Raw genomic sequence first — 24835 nt, 5'->3', positions numbered from 1 at the left:
GATTATGATGCCAGAGTGCTGTTAGGACATTTGCCATTCTATGGGTCTGCTGTGTATCTCACTTCCCATGTTGGACCATTCTCTCCCTTTTTGATTCTATCAGCTAGTATTTGCAGACACTATTCTTGTTTATGTGATCCCTTTGGTTCTTAGTCCTATCATTACGATCAATTGTGAACAGAAGTTGATCACTGGGACTAGTGAGATGGCATTGGTACATGCCACCTCGATGGGATTGAATTCGAATCCACTGGTATGTTTCTAACTCTACCGTTTGAGGTAAGTCAGCTTGAGCATGTCCCGAATTGCACATCTCTTCCCTCTCTTATTCCCACTCTTATATTTAACAGCGATCACTTTTCAGTTAAGTTTCAGCACTTAAGAATAATTGTGTATTGATTACAGTATTCAACCAAAAGTATTAAGTAGAACAAACAAAAAAAATACTAAGAGGGATAACATATTAAGCTGCTCATCAACAGTCAGGGTGAGGGCTGATCAAGTATTTCCGAATGTCTTTCCATTCTTAAGGTCAAAAGACATTTTTCTATACATTTTTCTAAAGGCCTAAAAATTTGCTTTTTTTTTTTTTTTTTTTTTTTTGACAGGCATAGTGGACAGTGAGAGAGAGAGACAGAGAGAAAGGTCTTCCTTTGCCGTTGGTTCACCCTCCAATGGCCGCTGTGGCCAGCGCGCTGCGGCCGGCGCACCATGCTGATCCGATGGCAGGAGCCAAGTACTTATCCTGCTCTCCCATGGGTGCAGGGCCCAAGCACTTGGGCCATCCTCCACTGCACTTCCTGGCCACAGCAGAGAGCTGGCCTGGAAGGGGGGCAACCGGGACAGAATCCGGCGCCCCGACTGGGACTAGAACCCCGTGTGCCGGCGCTGCAAGGCGGAGGATTAGCCTAGTGAGCCATGGCGCCAGCAAAATTTGCTTTTATTTTTGGTATATTACCTGATTCTGAGTTTTTATATGGTATAAGGTAGAAATCTGATTTTTTTCATGTATACAATCCATTACAAAACATAATTCATTGAATAATTCATCCTTTCACACTGCAATGTTTATTAAATAATATTTCCATATAGTTAGGATCTGTTTCTGGGCCCCTTTCTTTACATTGATCTTTTTGTGTTTTTCTATTTAGCACAATAATATTTTAATTACTCTTGCTTTATAATATTTTTTATAAATACAGATAATGTTGTTTCATGATTCCTATAGCTAACATTTTCCTAATCAATATAACAGTAATATTATTGATCATTATTTTTGGAACCATTGACTTTATTTTATAAACTTTATATACAAAAATGAGTATATTAATTTTGAGTTTTATAAAGAAAAACTATACTGTTAAACTTCTACACTTAAAATTTAGTTGCTTCAGTCATAATGTAAAAGCAACTAGAACCTATGTTAGAGGTGCCATATAATACAATGAAGTATACTTTTTCCTCACTTTTTATATTTTTAAGCCAACTGTGTTGAGCTCTAATTTACATACTTTACTGTGTTAATTGAGGCTGGAGGTTCCTGCCAGCATGGAGTGCAAGAGGATGCTTGGGGTAGTAAGTGCCATGAAACAGTCTCAGATGTTAAGTCTGTATATTCATGAGCAAACCAGTTCTGGTAGCCTCTAGCTGACTATGGAGAAGCCCTACTGTGGGTCTTGCAAGTTGCCTCAGTTTTATATACCTGGGAAACCAGATGCCTCAGTCCTCTCATATTTTGAGGACCACCTAAGACAGAGGTCTGTCACCACAACCCCCTTGGCCAACAAAGCACCTGGGACTCATTTGTTCAATGAGTTTTTTTTTTTTAAAGATTTATTTATTTATTTATTTATTTGAGAGGTTGGGTTGCAGAGAGGGAGGGAGAGATAGAGAGAGGGGTCTTCCATCTGCTGGTTTACTCCCCAAATGGCCGCATCAGTCAGAGCCGGGCCTATCCGAACCCAGGAGCTAGGAGCTTCTTCCTAGTCTCCCACGTGGGTGCAGGGGCCCAAGGACTGGGGCCATCTTCCACTGCTTTCCCAGGCCATAGCAGAGAGCTAGATCAGAAGTGGAACAGGGGCCGGCGCTGTGGCTATCAGGTAAGCCACCACCTGCAGTGCTGGTAGCTGGTATCCCATATGGGTGCTGATTCGAGTCCCAGCAGCTTCACTTCTGATCCTGCTCTCTGCTACTGCTATGGCCTGGGAAAGCAGTAGAGGCTGGCCCAGGTCCTTGGGCCCCTGCACCCACATGGTAGGACCTGGAGGATACTCCTGGCTCATGGCTTCAGAATGGTGCAGCTCCGCCCATTGTGGCCAATTAGGGAGTGTACCGCTGGATGGAAGACCTTTCTATGCCTCTCCTCTCTCTGTGTAATTCTGACTTTCAAATAAATAAATAAACCTTTAAAAAAAAAGTGGAGCAGCTAGGACTTGAACCTGTGCCCACATGGGATGCTGGCACTGCAGGTGGCAGCTTTAACTGCTACGCTACAGCGCCAGCCCTTCAATGAATTTTGAAAAATATTTTCCCCTATGTACAAACCCCAGAATGAAGATGTAGAACATTTCCATCTTTCCTCAAAGTGTTCTTATGTCCATTTGCAGACATTCAACCCTGCCACTTGCATGAATTGCTTATCTTCCTTCTTATTCCACATATCCACTGACCTGCTTTCCTTGGGTTAGTTTTGAATGTTGAGAATTTCATATAAATGAAATGAAATCATGCCATATATAGTTCTTGGTTTTTTTTTTTTTTAAGTGTATTTGAAAAGCAACAGAGAAAGATCTTCCATGTGCTGGTTCACTCCCCAAATGCCCATAATTACTGGGTCTAGACCAGGCTAAAGCCAAGAACCTGGAACTCTATCTGGGTCTCCCATGTGGGTGGCAGGAAGCCAGGTACTTGAGTTATCACCCGCTCTCTCCAAGGATGTCAGTAGCAGGAAGCTGAATTGGAAGTTGAGGAGGGACTTGAACCCACATACTGGGATATGGAACACAGGTGTCTCAAATGGGCTCTTCACTGCACCGCAAGGCCCACTGCTGGTATTGGTTCCTTTTGCTCAGCATAGTGCTTTTGAGATTCTTCCATGTTGTTGTATATGTCTATAGTCAGTTTCTTTTTAATATGAAGTAGTATCCTGTATAATATACAACATGCTTATTCATCAATTTATGGATATTGGGTTATATAGAGTATTTTGCTGTTAATGCTGCTGTGACAGGCTGTCATGTTCAAGTATGTGTGAATACATATACAATAACTAGGAGAGGAGTTGATGGGTCATATACATTTATTTAGCTTTATAGAGTATAATAGGAAACTGTTTTCCAAAGTGGTTTTACAGCTTTGCATTCTTAGCAGTGTTTGTGAGTTTCTGTTGCTTTACAGCTTTGCCAACATTAGTATTGTGAGTTTTTGTAATGTGTGAATAGTCATATCTCATTTTAAATTTACATTTTCCTTGTGACTAATGAGATTGAGCATCTTATGAGTTTGACATTTGTGTTTTCTTTTTCTTTCCTTTGAGTGAACTTTTATCTTGCTAGTGTCTTTTATTTGTGCTGTCTTTGTTGTTGAATCATAAGAGTTTGTGGAAAGTCAATATATTATAATACATGAATTTATTTTAAAACTATTCTGTTGATTAAAGTATCTTTATTTCAGAGTCACACTTTAGAGTCCACTGTTGCTAGAAATCAGTGAAAGATCATGACTTTTCATTTTTACTTTTTTTTAAAATTTGTCTTGGCTGTTTTAGGTCACTTGCATTTACACAAAAGTTTTAGATGAGCTTGCCAAGTTCTATAAAATATGTTTATTGTGTTTTGATTAAATCTATAGTTTAGAAATAATTGACATTTTAACAATATTGAGTCATATTGTTGGTGAACCTGGCATATCTCTATGTATCCAGCATAGCTGTCTTGAACACTCTTTGTTAAATTGTAGTTTTTAAATATATTTCATACTACTGGAAAGGACATGTTACATAAATTTCAAATTCTACCTGTTGGTTGCTAGGATATAGAAATACAGTTGGCCTGTATCTCACGTTGGGGTTCCTGGGTTCAGGTCCCTGCTCCACTCCTAATTCCAGCTTCTTGCCAATACACACCCTGCAAGGCAGTAGTGATGGCTGAAGTATTTGGGTCTCTATCAGCCATGTGGAAGACCCTGACTGAGTTTCTGGATCCCAGCTTTGGCTTGGCCGGGCCCTGTGTATTGTGAGCATTTCTGGAGTGAACCCATGGATGTGAACTCACTCTCTCCCTCTCTCAAATTAATAAACAAAAATTAAAATGGTCAGGCATTTGATGAAGTAATTCAGATGGGGGGATACCTGCATCCCATTAGAATGCCTGCATTCAAGTCCATTCTATTCTTGATTCTAACTTCCAGTGCATACCCTGAGAGGGAGCAGGGAAGATTTGAGAAGTTGGGACCATTCCATTCATGGAGGAGACCAAATTGAGTTCTCCGGGCTCTTGGGTTTGGCCTGGCCTTTGTGAGCATTTGTGGAGTGAACTATTGGGTGGGAGAATTCTCTTTCTGCTTTTCAGATAAATAAAAATTTTTCAAAAGAAATAGAATGCTTTTTGTATGTTGACCTTGTTAAACTCGCTTAATACATCTAGTAGCTATTTTGTGGAGTGTTCTATAATCTTTTTCCATTTCTTGAACTAGCTATATTATCCCATGCTCCTCAATAAACATGCATTCTGCTAGTTTTTCAAGTATCTGCTTAAGCATCAACATCCTATGTAAAGCCTTTTCTGATATTTCAAAGCCAATTTAATACCCTTAATACTGCTATTGAACTTTCTGTATATTTTTTGAGCTTCTGAAATTTTACTGAATAGGTATTTTATTTTTCTGTCTACTTTTTAATTTACAAGTGTGAAGATAATATTGCAGTGAGATGTTTAACTTTGTACTCATTTCTGATACAAAACAAAGTGCTTATCATGTCATAGGCATTCCTGTGTTAATGAATGGGTTCTACAGGGTCACTGCTACTCATTTATCATGTTTAAAGTATTAGGAGACAAAGTGGAAATTATGTAACTAATACTTTTTTTTTTAATAATGGTATACTTTGCTGCCTACTAGGAAATCTACAATACCTTTGCTATGAATTGTGCCTTTTAGATACACAACTTTCATAACTACATGTGGTAGTCCTGAGTTTCCTAGCTCAACAATCTCTTATCTACAAAGACACTTAGAAAAAAATTGTGGCAATATGAGGTTAAAAGTTGGTTACTTTGATGTAAAAATATTGAAACATGTACTTTTAAAATAAATATACATATCCCTATGAATTATTTGCAGACATATGTATTTTTGAGTTGATCTCAAACGCTTCTTGTCCTTACTTTCCTTGGCTGAGATGATGATCATAATGCTTGACTTACATTATACCATATGATACTTTAATTAAATGACTTTATATTGTATTAAAAACTAAGTGTTAAGAGCTTATGTCTGTATATGCTAAAATTTTCAAGTATAGGAAACATTTCTAGAATGCCACATTATAATTAATGAAATAAATATAATTTGGTGAGCCAAAATATTTGGCATTTTCTACTTTATCTCTGTTTAAAAATGCTGCTGAAACTTGTTTGTTTTTCTGATGACTTACTCTATTTTCTCAGTAGCATATATAATTATATCCATTAGTTCTTCTGCTTTTAGAAAGTGTTACCTTGGCAGTATTTGCAGAAATTTAAGGAATGACATATAATTTGATAATACAATGATTGGTGGAGCAGAGATGTTCAATTTTAGAATATATGTCTCTCAAGAAATCTATATGAATTATCTAGGGGCTATTTGCACACTGATTTTTGGTAGTAAAGAAGAGATCATCCCTCAAGGGCAGATTGTATTGACGTCTGTTAAAATGATTTGTAAAATCAGAAAACCACTTATTACAAGAAATTTTGCTGTATTGTGCTCTGAAGTTCTCTTTATTGGTATAGCTGGTGTATTACCTGCCTTATGGGAAACCAGATTATAATCAGAATATTTCTTGATAAGCATGGAATCAGAAAAAAAGAAGTTTTAAAAATGGGCTTTTTACATGTCATCAATTAGTTTTGCCAGTCTTGCAAGAAATAAAGTCTAACAAGTAGAGTGGAAAACTCTGGGCTAACGTTTACCTCTCTTCAGAACATTGAGCTCTGCCAGTGTTTCTCATTTTCTTTGACTCATTGGATGGATCTTTTTTTTTTTCCTATCTTCTATTTCCAAGGTATTGGGCTACTTTCATATGGCATTGAAAAAGCAAATACTTTAATTATTGAGTATTTTGAATAAATGTGTTTATCAATTTAAAGTACGATTCACCTTTGGCTTTCTTTTCAAAAATATAATTATGATAAAACATTGTTACGGATTAGGTATGTGAATCTGTTTTGAAACATGGTTTTGTTATTTTTAATGAGCAGACTTAGAAATTTTTGGTTATTTTTTATTCCTAAAATATGCCTTGACTAATACTTTGATTATTAGAAAAATATTTTGGGTGTTAAAAAGTTTATTTTAAAGGTTTTAAACCCGAGTTAAGAAATGTATTTTCTTTTTGTTCTATAGTGTAAGACGAATGGAATGCAAACCTTTTCTCAAGGTCTCAGTGAACAACAGCAACATCAGTCTCCAGTTAAAAAAGGTAAAATTTTATTATCGCTTACATATGTCATCACAGAATGACTTAGCATTCATAGAAAGTTAATGTTACTTTGTTTTGCTGAAAACCTGTGCATACAAGATGCTTTACTGTATTTGTTTAGGTTGACTTCTGTGTTGGTTTGACTTATTTAAAGGAAATGACTTAAGCAAGATAGATGTTTATTTCTATATTCTTTTATGTTATTTAAATTGATATATAACACTTATATATATTTATGAAGTATAGTGTGAAGTTTCAGTACATGTTCACACTGCCTGATGATCTGATGGTATTCAACATATTCTTCATCTCATTTATTCTTTCTTTCTTGTTAGAATATTCAGAACTTACTCTTCTAGTTAAGTTGAAATAGAAAGTACAATATTGTTAACTATAGTTGCCCTACTGTGCAACTATAGTTATTATCCCCTTATTAACTATAACTTTGTAGCTATTAACCAATCTCTAGCTAGCATCCCCCTACCTGGTTGGCTTCTAGTAATCACTATCTTATTGTGTGCTTCTATCAGAGAAGCTTTTTTAGAATCCATAAAAGAGCTAAGTTCATGTGGCATTTATCTTTTTGTTCCTGCTTATTTCACTTAATGTACTCCAGGTTCATCCACGTTGCTGCAGATGACAGGATTTCATTCTTTCTTATGGCTAAGTAGTATTCTTTTTTTTTCACTTTTATTTAATAAATATAAATTTCCAAAGTATAGCTTATGGATTACAATGGCTTCCCCCCCCATAACTTTCCTCCCTCCCGCAACCCTCCCATCTCCCGCTCCCTCTCCCATTCCAATCACATCAAGATTCATTTTCAATTCTCTTTATATATAGAAGATCAATTTAGCATATATGAAATAAAGATTTCAACAGTTTGCACCCACACAGAAACATAAAGTGTAAAATACTGTTTGAGTACTAGTTATAGCATTAATTCACATTGAACAACACATTAAGGACAGAGATCCTACATGAGGAATAAGTGCACAGTGACTCCTGTTGTTGACTTAACAAATTGACACTCTTGTTTATGGTGTCAGTAATCTCCCTAGGCTCTTGTCATGAGTTGCCAAGGCTATGGAAGCCTTTTGAGTTCGCCAACTCTGATCTTATTTAGACAAGGTCATAGTCAAAGTGGAAGTTCTTTACTCCCTTCAGAGAAAGGTACCTCCTTCTTGAATGGCCCGTTCTTTCCACTCGCAGAGATCTTTTATTTAGGTGTGTGTGTGTGGTTTTTTTTTTTTTTTTTTTTTTGCCAGAGTGTCTTGGCTTTCCATGCCTATAATAGGCTCATGGTCTCTTCAGCCAGATCCGAATGCCTTAAAGGCTGATTCTGAGGCCAGAGTGCTGTTTAGGACATCTGCCCTTCTATGAGTCTGCTGTGTATCCTGCTTCCCATGTTGGATCATTCTCTTCCTTTTTAATTCTGTCAGTTAGTATTAGCAGACACTAGTCTTATTTATGTGATTCCTTTGACTCTTAGACCTATCAGTGTGATCAATTGTGTACTGAAATTGATCACTTGGACTAGTGAGATGGCATTGGTACATGCCACCTTGATGGAATTGGAATCCCCAGGCACGTTTCTAAAACTAACATTTGGGGCAAGTCAGCTTGAGCTTGTCCCAAATTGTACATCTCCCTTTCTTATTCCCACTCTTATATTTAACAGAGATCAGTTTTCAGTTAAATTTAAACACCTAAGAATAATTGTGTGCTAATTACAGAGTTCAACCAATAGTACTAGAACAAAAAAAAATACTAAAAGGGATAAAGTATTAAGTTGTACATCAATAGTAAGGACAAGGACTGATCAAGTCATTGTTTCACATAGTGTCCATTTCACTTCAACAGGTTTCCTTTTTGGTGCTCAGTTAGTTGTCACTGATCAGGGAGAATATATGATATTTGTCCCTCTGGGACTGGCTTATTTCACTCAGCATGATGTTTTCCAGATTCCTCCGTTTTGTTGCAAATGACCGGATTTCATTTTTTTTTTACTGCTGTATAGTATTCTATAGAGTACATGTCCCACAAGTAGTATTCTTTTAGTATTCTTCATATGTATGTAATATCAAATTTGTTTTATATATTTTTTCATTGTTGGGCTCATACGATGGTTCCATATCTTGGCTATTATAAATAGTACTGCAATAAACCTGGGAGTAAAGATAGCTTTTCAGTGTGCTGGTTTAATTTCCTGCTGGATAACACACAGTTCTTTTAATTTTTTTAGGAACTTCAATTCTGTTCAACTATTTCTGTATTTTCTGTATCATGTAAAATTCTGAGCTGGTGTACTGGTTCTGCCCTATGAAATTGCTACTGCCCTCATGTTCTGTCTTAATTGCTTTCCTATCCTCAACACATGGCTTCCATCTCATTGTCTGAGACAATGAGCTCTGCAGCTCTGCTCCCACCATCACTAAGAAGGAAGTGGGGAAGAAGGTTTTCTTTAAGAGTATGACCCAGGAGTTGAAGATATTACTTCTGCTTTACATCCAATAGGTAGAAGTTAGTCATATGTACATTGTGATAAATTAACTGGATGTTTGGTTTAGCAGTTAAGATGCCAGGTGGAATACCTACATCCCTTATCAGCATGCCCAGGTTTGAGTCCTGGTTCAGCTCCTCATTGCACCTTTCCACTAAGGTAGACCCTGGGAGGCAGCAGGTGATAGTTCAGATAGTTGGGTCCCTGCCATCCACAGGGAAGTCCTGGATCCAATTCCTTGCTTTAGCTTGGCCCAGCCCAGGCTGCTACAGACATGTGGATGAACCAGCAGATGGGTAGGTCTGTCTATCTTTCTCTGCCTCTCAAATGAATAAATAAATCTACCAAAAAGAACTGTTCTTGGGGGAGAACAAATTTAGGTTTGTTTAATTTTCAAATTTTGTCAGTCAAGCTATGTATATAGCTTGAAACTTAAAAAGTTTTTAATAAAATCTACTAGATTTTTTAATAGTATTCTATCCATGTATTTCTAAATAAAATATTTAAATTGTTTTCAAATATCTGGTTCTTTAAAAAGATTTATTTTAGGGGCTGGCGCCTCTGCCTGTGGTGCCGGCATCCCATATGGGTGTGGGTTCTAGTCCCTGTTGCCCTTCTTCTAATCCAGCTCTCTGCTATGGCCTGGGAAAGCAATAGAAGATGGCCCAAGTCCTTGGGTCCCTGCACCTGCATGGGAGACCGGGAAGAAGCACCTGGCTCCTGGCTTCGGATTGGCGCAGCTCCAGCTGTTGTGGCCATCTGGGGAGTGAACCAACAGAAGGAAGACCTTTCTCTCTGTCTTTTCCCTCTTACTATCTGTAACTGTACCTCTCAAATAAATAAAACCTTATTTTAAAAAAGATTTATTTTATTTAGGAGAGAGGGATATATAGAGAGAGAATCTTCCATCTGCTGGTTCACTTCCCAAATGTCCATAGTGGCTGGGGCTGAGCCAAACTGAAAGACTTATCTAGTCTTCCATGTAGCTGCAGGGGACCAAGTACTTAGGTCATATTCTGCTGCTTTTCCAGGCACATTAGCAGGGAATTGGTTTGGAAGTAGAGCAGCTGGGATTTGAACCAGTGCCCGTAAGGGATGGTAGTGTAGCAGGCAGCAGCTAAACCTGCAACACTGCAGTGTGACATTGCTGGCCCCCAAATGTCTCAGATTTTATGTTAAATGTTGATGTCCTATTGTAGTAATGGGACATTACTACATTAATTCTTCCATATCAGTCCTCTCACTTCTTACCTCTTTTATCGTCCCTCCCCTCCACAAGATTATTTTGCAAGTTTCAGTTAAAGTGTTAATCAATGTGTATTTAGTAATAACTGTAAATATAGCTGCTTAGCCAAGAGGTAACTTTTCTCCATTTAATCCTTTATTTATCTGGAGCTAACATTTGCTTTGTTTTTCTTTTGCTTTTATGTCTCTTGAATATACATTTAAAAGTGGAAGTGCTGCATTAAATGGTAATTTTGCTTGAAGAACTGTCAAACTTTTCTAGGGCAGCTGTATTTCTTTTTTTAAAGTTAATTTTTTAAAGAAAGCTTTTATTTAATGAATACAGATCTCACAGGTATAGTTACAGGAATATAGTTGTTCTTCCCCCCATACCCACCCTCCCACCCCCACTCCTATCCCACCTCCTACTCCCTCTCCCATCCCATTCTTCATAAAGATTCATTTTTAATTAACTTTATATACAGAATACCAACTCCATACTAAGTAAAGATTTCAACAGTTTGCACCCACACACATACACAAAAACTATGAAGTGCTGTTTGAAACCAATTTTTTACAGTTAATTCTCACAGTACAACTCTAAGGACAGAGGTCCTACATGGGGAGTAAATGCACAGTGACTCCTTTTGTTGATTTAACAATTAACATTCTTATTGATGATGTCAGTGATCCCCCAAGGCTCTTAACATGAGCTGCCATGGCTATGGAAGCGTTTTGAGTCCACAATCTCCATCAGTATTTAGACAGGGCCATAAGCAAAGTGGAAGTTCTCTCCTCCCTTCAGAGAAAAGTACATCCTTCTTTGATGGCCCCTTCTTTCTAATGGGTCTCAGACACAGAGATCCTTCGTGTACAGTATGTTTTTGCCACAGTGTCTTGGCTTTCCATGCCTGAAATGCCCTCATGAGCTTTTCAGCCAGATCCGAATGCCTTAAGGGATGATTCTGAGGTTAGGGTGATATTTAGGGCATTTTTCATTCTATGAGTCTGCTGTGTGGACTTCTTCCCATGTTGGAACATTCTCTCCTTTTTAATTCTATCTATTATTATTACCAGATACTTGGTCTTATTTATGTGATCCCTTTGACACTTAATCCTATCTGTATGATCAATTACACACTTAATATCATTACTTTAACATGTAAGATGGCATTAGTATCACTCAACTTAATGGGATTTGGAATCCCATGGCAAGTTTTTAGCTTTACCCTTAGGGGTAAATCTGTGTGCTGAACTGTACAGCTCCTCTCTCTCTTATTCCCACTCTTATTTTTTACTGGGATCTATTTTCAATTGACTTTATATAGCTATGAATAATTCTGTGTTATGTAAAGAGTTCAACCAATGGTATTAAGTAGAAAAAGGAAATAATAAAAAAAAAAAAACCTGTTCTTTGACAGTCAAGACAAGGGCTGTTCAAGTCATTGCTTCTCATAGTGTCAGTTTCACTTCTACAGGTTTCCTTTCAAATGCTCTGTTAGTTGTCACAGGCCAGGGAGAACATATGGTATTTGTCCCTTTGGGGCTGGCTAATTTCACTAAGTATGATGTTTTCCAGATTCATCCATTTTGTTGCAAATGACCAGATTTCATTTTTTTTAACCGCTGTGTAGTACTCCACAGAGTGCATATCACATAATTTCTTTACCCAGTCTTCTGTTGATGGGCATTTAGGCTGATTCCATGTCTTAGCTATTGTGACTTGAGCTACAGTTAACATGGAGGTGCAGATAACTCTGTTATTTGCTGATTTCATTTCCCTTGGGTAAATTCTGAGGAATGGGATGGTTGGCTCATATGATAGGATTCAGATTTCTGAGGAATCTCCAAACTGTCTTCCCTAGTAGTTTTACCAGTTTGCATTCCAACCAACAGTGGATTAGGGTACCCTTTCCTCCCATATCCTTGCCAGCATTTGTTGTTTGTTGATTTCTGTATGAAAGCTATTCTAATGGGGGTAAGGTTAAACTTCATTGTGGTTTTGATTTGCATTTCACTGAGGGCTCATGATCCTGAACATTTTTCATGTGTCTGCTGGCCATTTGAATTTTCTTTTTTGAGAAATGTATGTTTATGGGGCCGGCACTGTGGCACAGTAGGTTAACCCTCCGCCTGTGGCGTCGGAATCCCAGATGGGCACTGGTTCTAGTTCCGGCTGCTTCCCTTCCCATCCAGCTCTGTGCTATGGCCTGGGAAAGCAATAGAAGATGGCCCAAGTCCTTGGGTCCCTGCACCCACGTGGGAGATCGGGAAGAAGCTCCTGGCTCCTGGCTTCAGATTGGCATAGCTCCGGCTGTTGTTGCCCTTTGGGGAGTGAACCAACGGAAGGTAGACCTTTCTCTCAGTCTCCCCCTCTCAATGTCTGTAATTCTACCTCTCAAGTAAATAAATAAAATCTTAAAAAGAAAAATATGTGTTTAATCCCTTGTCCCATCTCTTAAGTGGGTTGTTTTCTTGTTGTGGAGTTTCTTGATCTCATTGTATATTCTGGTTTAATCCTTTATCGGTTGCATGGTTTGCAAATAATTTCTCCCATTCTGTCGGTTGCCTCTTTCTTGTTTTTTTTTTTTTTTTTTTTTTTTTTTTTTTTGCTGTACAGAAACTTCTCAATTTGAAGTAATCCCATATGTTAATTTTGGTTTTGACTGTGCCTCTGAGGTCTTTTCCAAGAAGTCCTTGCTTGTGCCAATGTTTTGCAGGGTTTCACTAATGTTCTCTGATAATCTGATGACATCAGGTTGTGGATTTAGATATTTTTTTGTGTGTAGATAATTTTAATTGCAATTCATATGTTATTTAACTTCTCAAGCACAGATGTTTACAGAATATTCATGATTATCACATCACAATAATGTTTTACATTTATAGCATCTATTTTATTTCTTGTTCTTTTTTAAAACCAAATTTTAAAAATTCAAGATAAGTTATTTTGAGATGATTCTCATTTATTACTCATTTCTGAACTTTCCCACTTCCTGTGTGACATTTGGAGAAATGTTTTCTTTTAGTTTAGTGGGTCTCAGTTTAGGATTCATACTTAATCACCTGGGAAAGCCTTAAAACATCTTTTTATTTAGTTAGTTTTAATTTTAATTAGTTTTTAACGTATTCAATGTGCTTTCTAGATACAATTCCAAGATCTTTAATCCATTTTGAGTGGATTTTTGTGTAAGGTGTAATGTAGGGATCTTGCTTCATGATTCTGCACATGGAAAACAAGTTTTCCTAGCACCTTTGTTGAATAGACTGTCCTTGCTCCAGGGGTTGGTTTTAGCTCCTTGATCAAATGTAAGTTGGTTGTAGATGTTTGGGTTGATTTCTGGTGTTTCTGTTCTGTTCCATTGCTCTATCCATCTGTTTTTGTACCCGTACTAGACTGTTTTGATTATAACTGCCTTGTAATATGCCTTGAAATCTGGTACTGTGATGCCTCCTGCTTTGTCTTTGTTGTATAAGATTGCTTTGCTCGAAGGGGCCATCAAAGAAGGAGATACCTTTCTCTGAAGGGAGGAGAGAACTTCCACTTTGGTTATGGCCTTGTCTAAATAAGATCAGAGTTGGCGAACTCAAGAGGCTTCCTCCATAGCCTTGGCAGCTCATGACAAGAGCCTCGGGTGATTACTGATATCATAAATAAGAGTGTCAATTGTTAAATCAACAACAGGAGTCACTGTGCACTTACTCCCCATGTAGGACCTCTGTCCTTAATGTGTTGTACTATGAGAATTAATGGTAAAACTAGTCTTCCAACAGTACTTTATATTTTATGTGTCTGTGTGGGTGCAAACTGTTGAAATCTTTACTTAGCATAGAGTTGATCTTCTGTATATAAAGATAATTAAAAATGAATCTTAATGAAGAATGGGATGGGAGAGGGAGTAGGAGATGGTATGGTTTGCAGGTGGGAGGGTGGTTATGGGGGAAAGAACCACTATAATCCAAAAATTGTACTTTCAAAATTTATATTTATTAAAAGTTTTCTATAAAAAAGTTCTTTCTCGACATGGCATTGTCTGTGTATACAAAGGCTGTTGATTTTTATGTATTGACTTTATATCCTACTATTTCACCAAACTCTTATTTGATTTCCAATAGTCTCTTAGTGGAGTTTTTGGATGCCCTATATATAGAATCATTTCATCTGCAAATAGAGATAGTTTGACTTCTTCCTTCTCAATATGTATCCTTTTGATTTCTTTTTGTTGCCTGATGGATCTGGCTAAAGTTTCTAGGACTATATGGAATAGCAATGGTGAGAGTGGGCATCCCGGTCTGGTACTGGATCCCAGTGGGAATGCTTCCAACATTTCCCCATTCAATAGTAGTATGGCCATAGGTTTTTCATAAATTACCTTGATTGTGTTTGAAGAATGTTACTTCTATACCCAATTTGCTTAGAGTTTTCATCATAATAAGGTGTTGTATTTTATCAAATGCTTTCTCTGCATCTATTGAGATAACCATATGGTTTTTGTTCAGGAGTTTTTTTAATGTGATGTATCAGATGGATTGATTTGCGAATTTTGAACCATCCCTTCATACCAGGGATAAATCCCACTTGGTCTGGGTGAATGATCTTTCTGATGTGTTGTTGGATTCAATTGGCTAGAATTTTGTTGAGGATTTTTGCTTCTATGTTTTCAGGGAAATTGGTCTGTAATTCTCTGTTGCATCTTTTTCAGGTGTAGGAATTAAGGTGATGCTGGCTTCATAGAAATATTTGGGAGGATTCCTACTCTTTGAGTTATTTGGAATAACTTGAAAAGAATGGGAGATAGTTCTTTAAGTGTCTGGTAGAATTCAGCAGTGAAGCCATCTTGTCCTGGGCTTTTCTTTGTTTGGTGGGCTTTTATTACTGATTCAATTTTGTCTTGGTTATGGGTCTGTTTAGGTTTTCTGTGTCTTAATGGCTCAATTTAGGTAGGTTGTATGTGTCCAGGCATCTGTCCATTTCTTCTAGGTTTTACAAGTTGTTGGAAGACAGCTCTTTATATTAATTTCTGATGATATTTATTTCTGTGGTATCTATTGTTATTTCCTTTTTCATCTCTATTGATTTGGGTCTTTTCTCCTTTTTTTTTTTTTTTTGGTTAATTGGTCCAGTGGTGTGTCAATTTTGTTTATTTTTTCAGAAAACCAGCTGTTTGTTTTTTAATTCCATTTTGTTGATTTCTTCTCTAATTATTCTATTAGTTTTGGGCTTGGTTTGATGTTGTTTTCTAGATCCTTGAGATTCATTGATAATTCATTTATTTGGTGCTTTTACAATTTCTTGATGTAGGCACCTATTGCTATAAACTTTCTTTTTAATACTGCTTTTGCTGTATCCCATAAGTTTTGATATGTTGTGTTGTCATTTATTTCCAGAAATTTTTTGACTTCTCCTCTTTTGATTTCTTCTATGACCCAGTTTTCATTCAGGAGCTTATTGTTCTGTCTCCATGTGTTTGCATATACTCTAGAGATTCCTAAGTTGCTGATTTCCAGCTTCATTCCATTGTGGTCCAAGAAGATGCATGGTATGATTTTGATTTTTTTTTTTTTTATTTTCTGAGACTTGCTTTGTGGCCTAGTATGTATAGGTCAATCCTAAGAAAGTTCCATGCACTGCTGAGAAGAATGTGTATTCTGCAACTGTAGGATGAAAAGTTCTGTAGATATCTGTTAGGTCTATTAGGTCTATAGTGTCAATTAAATCTGCTGTTTCCTTGTTGATTTTCTGTCTGGTTGATCTCTCCATTGCTGAAAGTGGAGCATCCCTATTACTACTGTATTGGAGTCTAAGTCTCTCTTTAAATCCCTTAACATTTATTTTAAATAGCCAGGTGCCCTGTATTGTGTGCATATACATTTATAATAGTTATATTTTCCTGTTGAATTGCTCCCTTAATCATTATATAGTGTCCATTTTCATCTTTTAACAGTTTTTAAGTCTATTTTGTCTGAGATTAAGATGGCCACACCAGCTCCTTTTTGTTTCTGTTGGCATGGGATATCTTTTTCCATCTTTATACTTTCAGTTTGTGTGCACCTTTGTTGGTAAGGTGTGTTTCTTGTCAGCAGCAAATAGATGGGTTTTGTTTTTTAATCCATTTAGCCAGTCTGTCTCATTTAACTGGGAAGTTGAGGCCATTTACATTCAAGGTGACTCTTGATAAGTAACAACTTCGCCCTGCCTTTTTTTCAAAAACATTCCTATTTTTTCTTTGAATTTTCTTTGAATTTTTACTGAGATATATTCTTCCTTTACCTTCTTTCATACTGATAACCATGTTTCTGTGTTGCTGTATGCTACTTCTGTAGGGATGGACAGGTGGTGACAAATTCTTTCAATTTTTGTTATGGAAGGTCTTCATTTCACCTTTATTCATAAATGAGAGCTTTGCAGGGTATAATATTCTGGGGTGACATTTTTTGTCTCTTAAGACTTGGACTATATGTCTCAACATCTCTCCTAGCCTGTGGAATTTCTGATGTAAAGTTTGCTGTGAGTCTAATTAGAGCTCCTCTGAAATTAATCTGGCATTTCTCTTGTGCATATTTTAGAATCTTCTCTTAATGTTTTACTGTGGTGAGTTTGATTACATTGTGTCATGGTGAGGATCTTCTCTTGTCATATCTATTAGGAGTTCTTTTCCCCCTGTACTTGGATGTCCCTTTCTTTCTCCAAATTAGGGAAGTTTTTGGTTATTGTTTCGCTAAAAAGGCCTTCTAATCCTTTCTCTCTTTCCATGACTTCAGGAACTCCTAGAGCCTGTATATTGTGTCTCTTTATAGTATCCTATAGATTCCCAAGTATTTTTTAATTTTCTAATTTCCTCTTCTTGTCTTTGGTTTGACTGTATAATTTCCTCTGCTTTGTCTTCTAAGTCCAATATTCTTTCTTCTGCTTCACTGATTATGTTGTTAAGGCTCTCCACTTCATTTTTTATTTTTTCTGTTGGATTCTTCATTGAATTTTTATTTCTCTTTAAGATCTTCTTTTATGTCATGTACAGATTTCAGTAGTTCGTGCACATACTTCTGATTACTTTTGTGTAATCTTATGATAAATTTTTTGAATTCCATTTCTTGCATTTCTGCCATCTCATATTCACAATCTAGTATTGAAGTGTTGTGTTCTTTTAGGGGCATCATATTGTCTTCCTTTTTCTTGTTTCTTGTATTGGTGCATTTGTGTTTGGCATTTGTGGAGATGCTCACTGGTATCTTCGTTTTTTGTTGTTTTTGCTGTGGTAGCTTTTCTCTTTGTACTATGAACTATGACGCTATAGATTAAAGTGGAATGTCTGCTTTCAGTGACTATCTAGAGGCTTGTAGTGGTTGTGGCCTGAGCACTTTGTTCAGTTCTCTAGGGTTAAAGGCATGCCTACGATGACACCCTGATTTGGCATGGTAAATCTTTTCTCTCTCTCTTTTTTAATCAGAAGGGAAATTTATTCTGCTCAGCTGAGCTCCTCTCCTCAAAGGAGTCCAGTGCCTGAGTTCTAGCACTGGTGGGTATAATACTCATCTGCTCTGTCCCAAGGACCACACAAAGGATCTGTAAATTCCTCAGTAAAAGTTCTGTTTCCTCAGCAATGAGAGAGGTGCGTGAGGGGGAGAGGGGCAGGGAAGAGGGGAGGGGATGAGGAGGAGAGAGGAGGGGGAGAGAGGGAGAGAGAGTGAGGATTTCTATTGATTAGTTCATTTCCCATATGGCTGAAGCAGCCAGGGCTGGGCCAGACTAAAGCTAGGAGCCTGGATCTGGGTCTCCCACATGGGTGGCAGGAATTCAAGTACTTAAGCTATCATCCACTGCTTGCCTGGCACATGAGCAAGCAGCTGGATTGGAAATGGAGTAGCTGGGGCTTGAACTGTCACTCTGATATAGAATGTGGGTGGCACAAGCAGTGGCTTAATCCACCATGACACAATCCTGCCCATCCATTTGCTTTCAACCTAAACATGTCTTTAATATGTGTGTCTTGGGCTGCTGCTGTGGCAAATTATGTTAAGCCTCTGCGTGCAGTAAAGGCATCCTATATGGGCACAGGTTCAAGTACGAGTTGCCCCACTTCTGATCCAGCTCTTTGCTAATGGCCTGGGAAAATAGTGGAAGATAGCGGGTGTGCTTAGACCCTGCACTTATGTAGGAGACCCGGAAGAAGCTTGTGGGTTCAGGTCGGCCCAGCTCCGGCCATTGTGGCTCTTTGGGGAGTGAACTGGTGGATGGAAGACCTTTCTTTATCCTGTTCTCTCTCTGTAACTCTGCCTCTCAAATAAATAAATAAATCTTTTTAAAAATGTGTCTTTGGGGCCAGAGCCATGGCTCACTTGGTTAATCCTCCGTCTATGGCGCCGGCATCCCATATGGGTGCCGGGTTCTAGTCCCAGTTGCTCCTCTTCCAGTCCAGCTCTCTGCTGTGGCCCGGGAGGACAGTGGAGGATGACCCAAGTCCTTGGGTCCCTGCACCCGCATGGGAGGCTAGGAAGAAGCACCTGGCTCCTGGCTTCGGATTGGTGCAGCACCGGCCATAGTGGCCATTTGGGGAGTGATCCAATGGAAGGAAGACCTTTCTGTCTCTCTCTCTCTCTCACTATCTAACTCTGTCAAATAAAAAAAAAAAAAAAACTGTGTCTTTTGCAGATAGAATGTAATAGTGTCTTTTTTTTCTTTTTAATCTACCTTGTCAAGTTTTGTAGCCTTTAATGTGTTTGTTTAACCTAGGGGTCAGAAAATTATGACCTGCAGGTTAAATACCTATTTTTAAATTTTTATTTATTTATTTGAAAGAAAGCAGAAGGAGAGAGAGAGAGAAAAAAAAATCTTCCATCCACTGATTGACTCCCCAAATGCCCACAATAGCTGGAGCAGGAGCCTGGTTGAAGTGAGGAATCTGGAACTGGATCCAGGTCTTCTATGTGAATGGCACACATCTAACTACTTGAGGGATTACTGATTCCTCCCACAGTGTGCATTAGGAAAGAGGCTGGAGTCACAAGTGGAGCTGGCACACAAACCCAGGAACTCTGATAGGGGCTGTTTGTGTCCCAGGCAGCATCTTAACCACTGAGTCACTCATCTCCAAATGCTTATTTTTGTAAGTAAAGCTTATTGAAACACAGCTACATCTTTTATTTTATGTACTATCTGGAGCTACTTTTGTGTCTTTAATATAAAATTGGGTAGTTGTGACAGATCATATAGCCCCCAAACTCAAATATTTGCTTGCTGGCCTTTTATAGACCCTGGTTTAGATTATTAACATTTAATATGATTGTTGAGATGGTTGAATTTAAGTCTATTACTTTACTATTTGTTTTCTATTAGTCTTTTATAATTTTTGTTTGCTTGTTTGCTTTTTCTTTTCTCCTTCCCTGCCACCTTGCGGATTTTTTTTTAATATTTTGTCTATTAAAATTTTTTAGTGTGTATTTTAGAGTGGTTGTTCTTTGTCATAATATCTAACCTGTATAGATTATGTTCTAGTGATTGTAATGACATATATAATCTCTCTACTTGGGATTAATATTGTACTACTTCAAATATAATAGTGACGATGAACCTTACATGCGGTTCCTTCCCTTTACTGCAGTGATCCTTTGCTATAGTTGTTAAATATGCCCCCATAGCATGGAAACTACACTAGATAACTGTTAAAACTTTTTCTTTCAACTATTACATATTTTTATGAAACTTAGAGGAAAAAAGAGGCATCTGTTATCAGCTATTTATTATATCTTTTAATGTTCCTATCTAGCGTCATTTCCCTTTAGCCAGAACTTTTCTTCAGCATTTCTTATAGATCAGGTTTGCTGGTGATCAATTGTTTTCCTTCATCTGAAACTATCTTTAATTCACATGCATTCCCCAAGATCTCTTGCCCTCCTCAACTGGATGTAGAATTCTGGGTTACCACTTATTTCTTTTAGCACTACAAAAATATTGTTCCAGTTGTCTTCTGGACCAATATATGGTCTATCTTAGTGATAGATTCAGGCAATCATTTATTTTTCTTTTTTTAAAAAAAGATTTGTTTATTTGAAAGCCAGAGTTGCAGAGACAGAGGGAGAGACTGAGATATCCTCCATCTGCTGGTTTACACCCCAGATAGCCAAAACAGCCAGAGCTGGAACATGCCTAAGCCAGGAGCCTAATTCGAGTCTCTCAGCTGGGTACAGGGGCCCAAACACTTGGGTCATCTTTTGCTGCTTTTCCCAGGTCATTAGCAGGGAGCTGGATGGGAAGTAGGGCAGCCACACACAAACTGTCACCCACATTGAATGGCAGTGGCATCTATACAACAATACTGACCCCTCTGATGATCATTTCTGATAAGAAATCTGTAGAGCTACAGACAGCATCTCTAAGCTGTAAGTCTGTAATCTGAATGCTGTGAAATCCAAAACTTTTGAGTGCTGATACCCATAAAGATCTGGATCTTGGAATCTTTTAGATTTCAAGTTTTTCAGGTTAGGGGTGCTCAACTGGTAAAGTCTATCTAATACTCACAAATTAATAAAATTCTGAACTTCATCTGGTCCCAGGCATTTCAGATACAGAACACTCGGCCTGTGCTGTACTTGAATCATTGTTCTCCTTCTTCTCTCTTGTTCAGCAGTACCTAATGTAGTCCTGGTTTTTGATTTTTATTAATTTTTTAGTATTGATTGAGATTATGAAAGCTTATCAAGGTTCCATTTTTTAAAAAAGATTTATTTATTTGAGAGCTAGACAATGAGAGAGAGACAGAGAGAAAGGTCTTTTGATCGTTGGTTCACTCCCCAAATGGCCTCAATGGCCAGAGCTGTGCCGATCCTAAGCTAGGAGCCAGGTGCTTCTTCCCAGTCTCCCACGTGGGTGCAGGGGCCCAAGGACTTGGGGCATCTTCTGCTATCCCAGGCCACAGCAAAGAGCTGGATTGAAAGTGGAGCAGCTGGGACAAGAACTGGCACCCATATGGGATGCCGGCGCTGCAGGTGGAGGATTAACCTACTGCGCCATGGTGCCAGCCCCAAGGTTTGATTTTGACAGGATTTGAATTTCCCAGTAGGTGTTACTGCTATTATGCTTCATAATATTAGATCGTTTTACAAGATCTGCATAACCAGATATATCAATAAACTCTTCCATTGTTCCTTATTTACTTGGCTTCCTCTTCATGTAAAAGGAAAATTGGAAGCAGTATATAATTTTCAAAGCTTCTGCCACCTTTTGCATAGACACTAGTCAATTTATGTAATCATAAGTAGTTAAGAAATACCTGGAAAGAAATGAGTCAAAAAGTGATTCAGAATTTTGTTGTGTAGCATTACATTTAATGTTTAATATCTACAGAGAGAATTAAATACAGCAGAGATTTCCTGTTGAAGCTCTCAAGTGTTTCCATCTGCAGAAAAAAACCAGACTTTCTGCCTGATCATCCCATTGTACTTAAAAAACCAGTAAGTAGTTTTGTAATTTTGTACTGTAATAATGCATTCCCTAATTTTTGTCTTTAACATTTTTGATTATACTTCTAGACTTTGAACCATTCTTATTTTGAAATATAATTCAGAAAACAAATAAGAGTTGGAAAGATGAGTATAATGTACAAGTATAATGTATGAATACAACATACCAAATTATAATTACCACTTTAATATAATAATTGTATTTTTTATGAAATATTTTTTGATTAAAGGGTCATGAAAATATTGTATCATTCTGAAGATTCTCTTGTTTTTAATTAACTTCTATAGTCTATCTGGAGTTAATTTTACTCTATGAGGTAGGAGCAAAACTACATTTTTTCCTACATGGATGTTCAACCATTCTATTAATAAGTTTGAGTGGATAGTCCTCTCTTTTTTGGCAAAATGCATGTGGTCTGTTTTGGGTTCCTATCTCATTATGCACACAGTAATGATTTCTGTCCTTTCACAGTTCTACTTACATTTGACTGGAGTTTGAATTAGTTTCCATCAACACTGTTTTGTATAGGTAAAGGCAATTAGTATTCTGCTGAGATGATAGAATACAGATAGGCTGAGAATGGATCAAATATGAGATACATATGATTGTCTCCTGTTTACAGTGGATCCATGGGGATCCATTAGTATCTTTTCTCAATTAGAATTTTTTAAAAAGCTTATACTTTATATTAATATTTCCTAAACCCCTTAACTTAGACATTTTTAAAAAAATTTTTTTCATAATATCTCACAATATTTAATGAGGAAAAATATACTTGATGTTTGGATTTTCCTGCCTGTTCCAAGATATTGTGGATTTTTGTAGTCCTTTGTGAGAGGAAATATAAACTTCGGTGCTATATAAAATACATTCCCTTTTTCCTTTGGAGATTTTCCATCTTTAGGGGTGGCATTAGGCCTAGTGGTTAAGAGGCCAGTTAACACTCTGGGCCCCCTATCATAACACCCAAGTTTAATATCTGGCTTTGGCTTCTGACACCAGCTTCCTGCTAATGCAGACCCTGGAAGGTAGAGCTGATGGTCCAAGTAATTGGGTTCCTGGCACCCTCATTGAAGACCTGGATTGACTTCCTGATTCCTATAGCCATGCCCAGTCCTTGCTAATATATTTGGGGAGTGAACTAGCAGATGGGAGTTTTCTGCCTCTTTGCCTGTCAAGTAGTAATTAAAAATTTAAAAAAGTCTTTCCATATTTATTTTATTGTTTAAATGTTTGACATACACTTTCTTAAACAAACATATTAGAATACATTAGAATTTTGATTTATGCCTTAACATTTTTAAAAATGAGGTATCACAGAAACAAAGCAACACAGGTTTGGAATACAATTTATTAAAAATGAAGTACCTTTTTTTTGAAACACAGAATGTTATTTGACAACTGTAGTTATTTTAATAGTTTCTATAATAACATGCATTTATATCTGCAAAGAGTAAGTTCAGTTTTTCTTTTGATAAACTAGTAAAACTATATTCAGCCAATCTAATTTATAAATCAACTCTTTTGTATTACAGGAAAACAACCAGAGTTTTAAGTAGCATTTTAAGAACAGATGAATTTGAAGATAAAGAATTATTCGTTTTATATTTTGGACACCTGCAAATGAAGTGGATCTAGTAACAATAACTATAATGGACTGTGACAATTCATTTTATTTTTAATTTTGATGGTTGGCTATTTGGTTTCTCCTAAAATGAGAAAGATATTTTAAACTATAAAGAATTTTCTAATCAATTTCAGCTTTGCAGGCAGTTTCCTGCATAAATTGCAAAGTAACACTGAAAAGTAGGAATTTGGTTAGTGAAGTGGGAAGACTGTATTTATAATTTGCATGCTACTTGCAATTTTTGTGTTTCATCACTTGTAATAATGGAATGGACATGTAAGCTGTAAAGATTCTCAAATATAAAGTATTTGCTACAAGGTATAAATGGTATAGAATTTCTTTTATAGTTAATTTGCTTTTAAAGTAGGTTCTCACTGATTTGATACCAGTGCTTCAGTGAATCCTTACACTCTCTCCAGAGGTGTAGAATGATTTAGGATGTTCAGTGCCTAATTTTCAATGACAAGAGGGAGAATTTTTCAGTAGGCATTTTTTTTTATAAAATATATGATTGGTATCTAGGTTTTTGATAGCAATCTGAGGTTCACAATTACTAGAGATTGACTATTTTGAAACAGTGGTAGTGAATGAAACAAATTGAAAGCTGCTACTCATGTCTCATCAAATGAACAATAAAAATTGAGCAGTTGCTAAATAAAACTAATTTCCAAAAGAAAAATTTAGACATTTGCAAATTGCGGTACATTAATTTCTAGAAATGTTATACAATAAGCCTCCTGTAGTTTGTCATTCTAGATGTTACTATTGTTAAAGATTTTTTTCAGCACAATGTCAAAACTGCTGACGTAAAGGTAAGTGAAAATAAATTCTCTCTGCTGCTTCTGTTCTCTCAGATCCTTGAGTCTATTGGAAAGGTATTCAAGACCATCGTTTGTTGGATAAATTTCTTTTTACTGAATTGTGACCTCCTAAACTTAGTGCCTGCCTTTTTTTTTTTTTTTATCTTCCCTGGGTTTTGAATCTGTTAGCCAGATTTCAAGTGTTTAGTCCATGATTTCCCATCTTTGTCTTTCAGTACCCACTCCCTCTTTTTTAGTGCTTTATTCCCTCAGAAAAATGGATTGTTTTTAAAATAAGCAATAAATTTATGAAGTTACTGAATTTTTTTTCTATTTTAAAAGGAACTATTTATACTTAGGGCCCAGTTTATTTGTTTTTGCTCTATTTTTCTTTTATATTATAATATGTATGTGAATACATACACTCTCACATACATGATAAACTATATAAGAGCTAAGATCAGAATTACATCATTAAATCTATCACCAGGTCCTTTTGATTCTAGTATAAGACTGTGATAGAACTTAATGGAATGGCTCT

At 37.0% G+C, this 24835-nt stretch overlaps 1 protein-coding gene across 2 annotated transcripts in view; it reads left to right on the top strand.

Moving 5' to 3' along the window:
* The window catches only part of C6H8orf88 (chromosome 6 C8orf88 homolog), a 35541-nt gene extending 11551 nt beyond the window's left edge, over window positions 1-23990 (top strand). The window contains exons 4-6 of one of the 2 annotated variants that reach the window (XM_008255721.4): window positions 6607-6682; window positions 21751-21857; window positions 23403-23990. In XM_008255721.4, coding sequence (XP_008253943.1) covers window positions 6607-6682; window positions 21751-21857; window positions 23403-23426 — 207 coding nt within the window. In that variant the 3' untranslated portion in view covers window positions 23427-23990. The remainder of the gene's footprint in view (window positions 1-6606; window positions 6683-21750; window positions 21858-23402) is intronic. The other variant, XM_070075837.1, reaches the window with a different exon arrangement.
* Window positions 23991-24835: the final 845 nt, after the last annotated feature.

The sequence above is a fragment of the Oryctolagus cuniculus genome, chromosome 6 (assembly GCF_964237555.1).
Source record: "Oryctolagus cuniculus chromosome 6, mOryCun1.1, whole genome shotgun sequence".
Classification (NCBI taxonomy): domain Eukaryota; kingdom Metazoa; phylum Chordata; class Mammalia; order Lagomorpha; family Leporidae; genus Oryctolagus; species Oryctolagus cuniculus.
The sequence above is the reverse complement of the archived record's forward strand: the minus strand, read 5'-3'. Positions and strand labels throughout refer to the sequence as shown.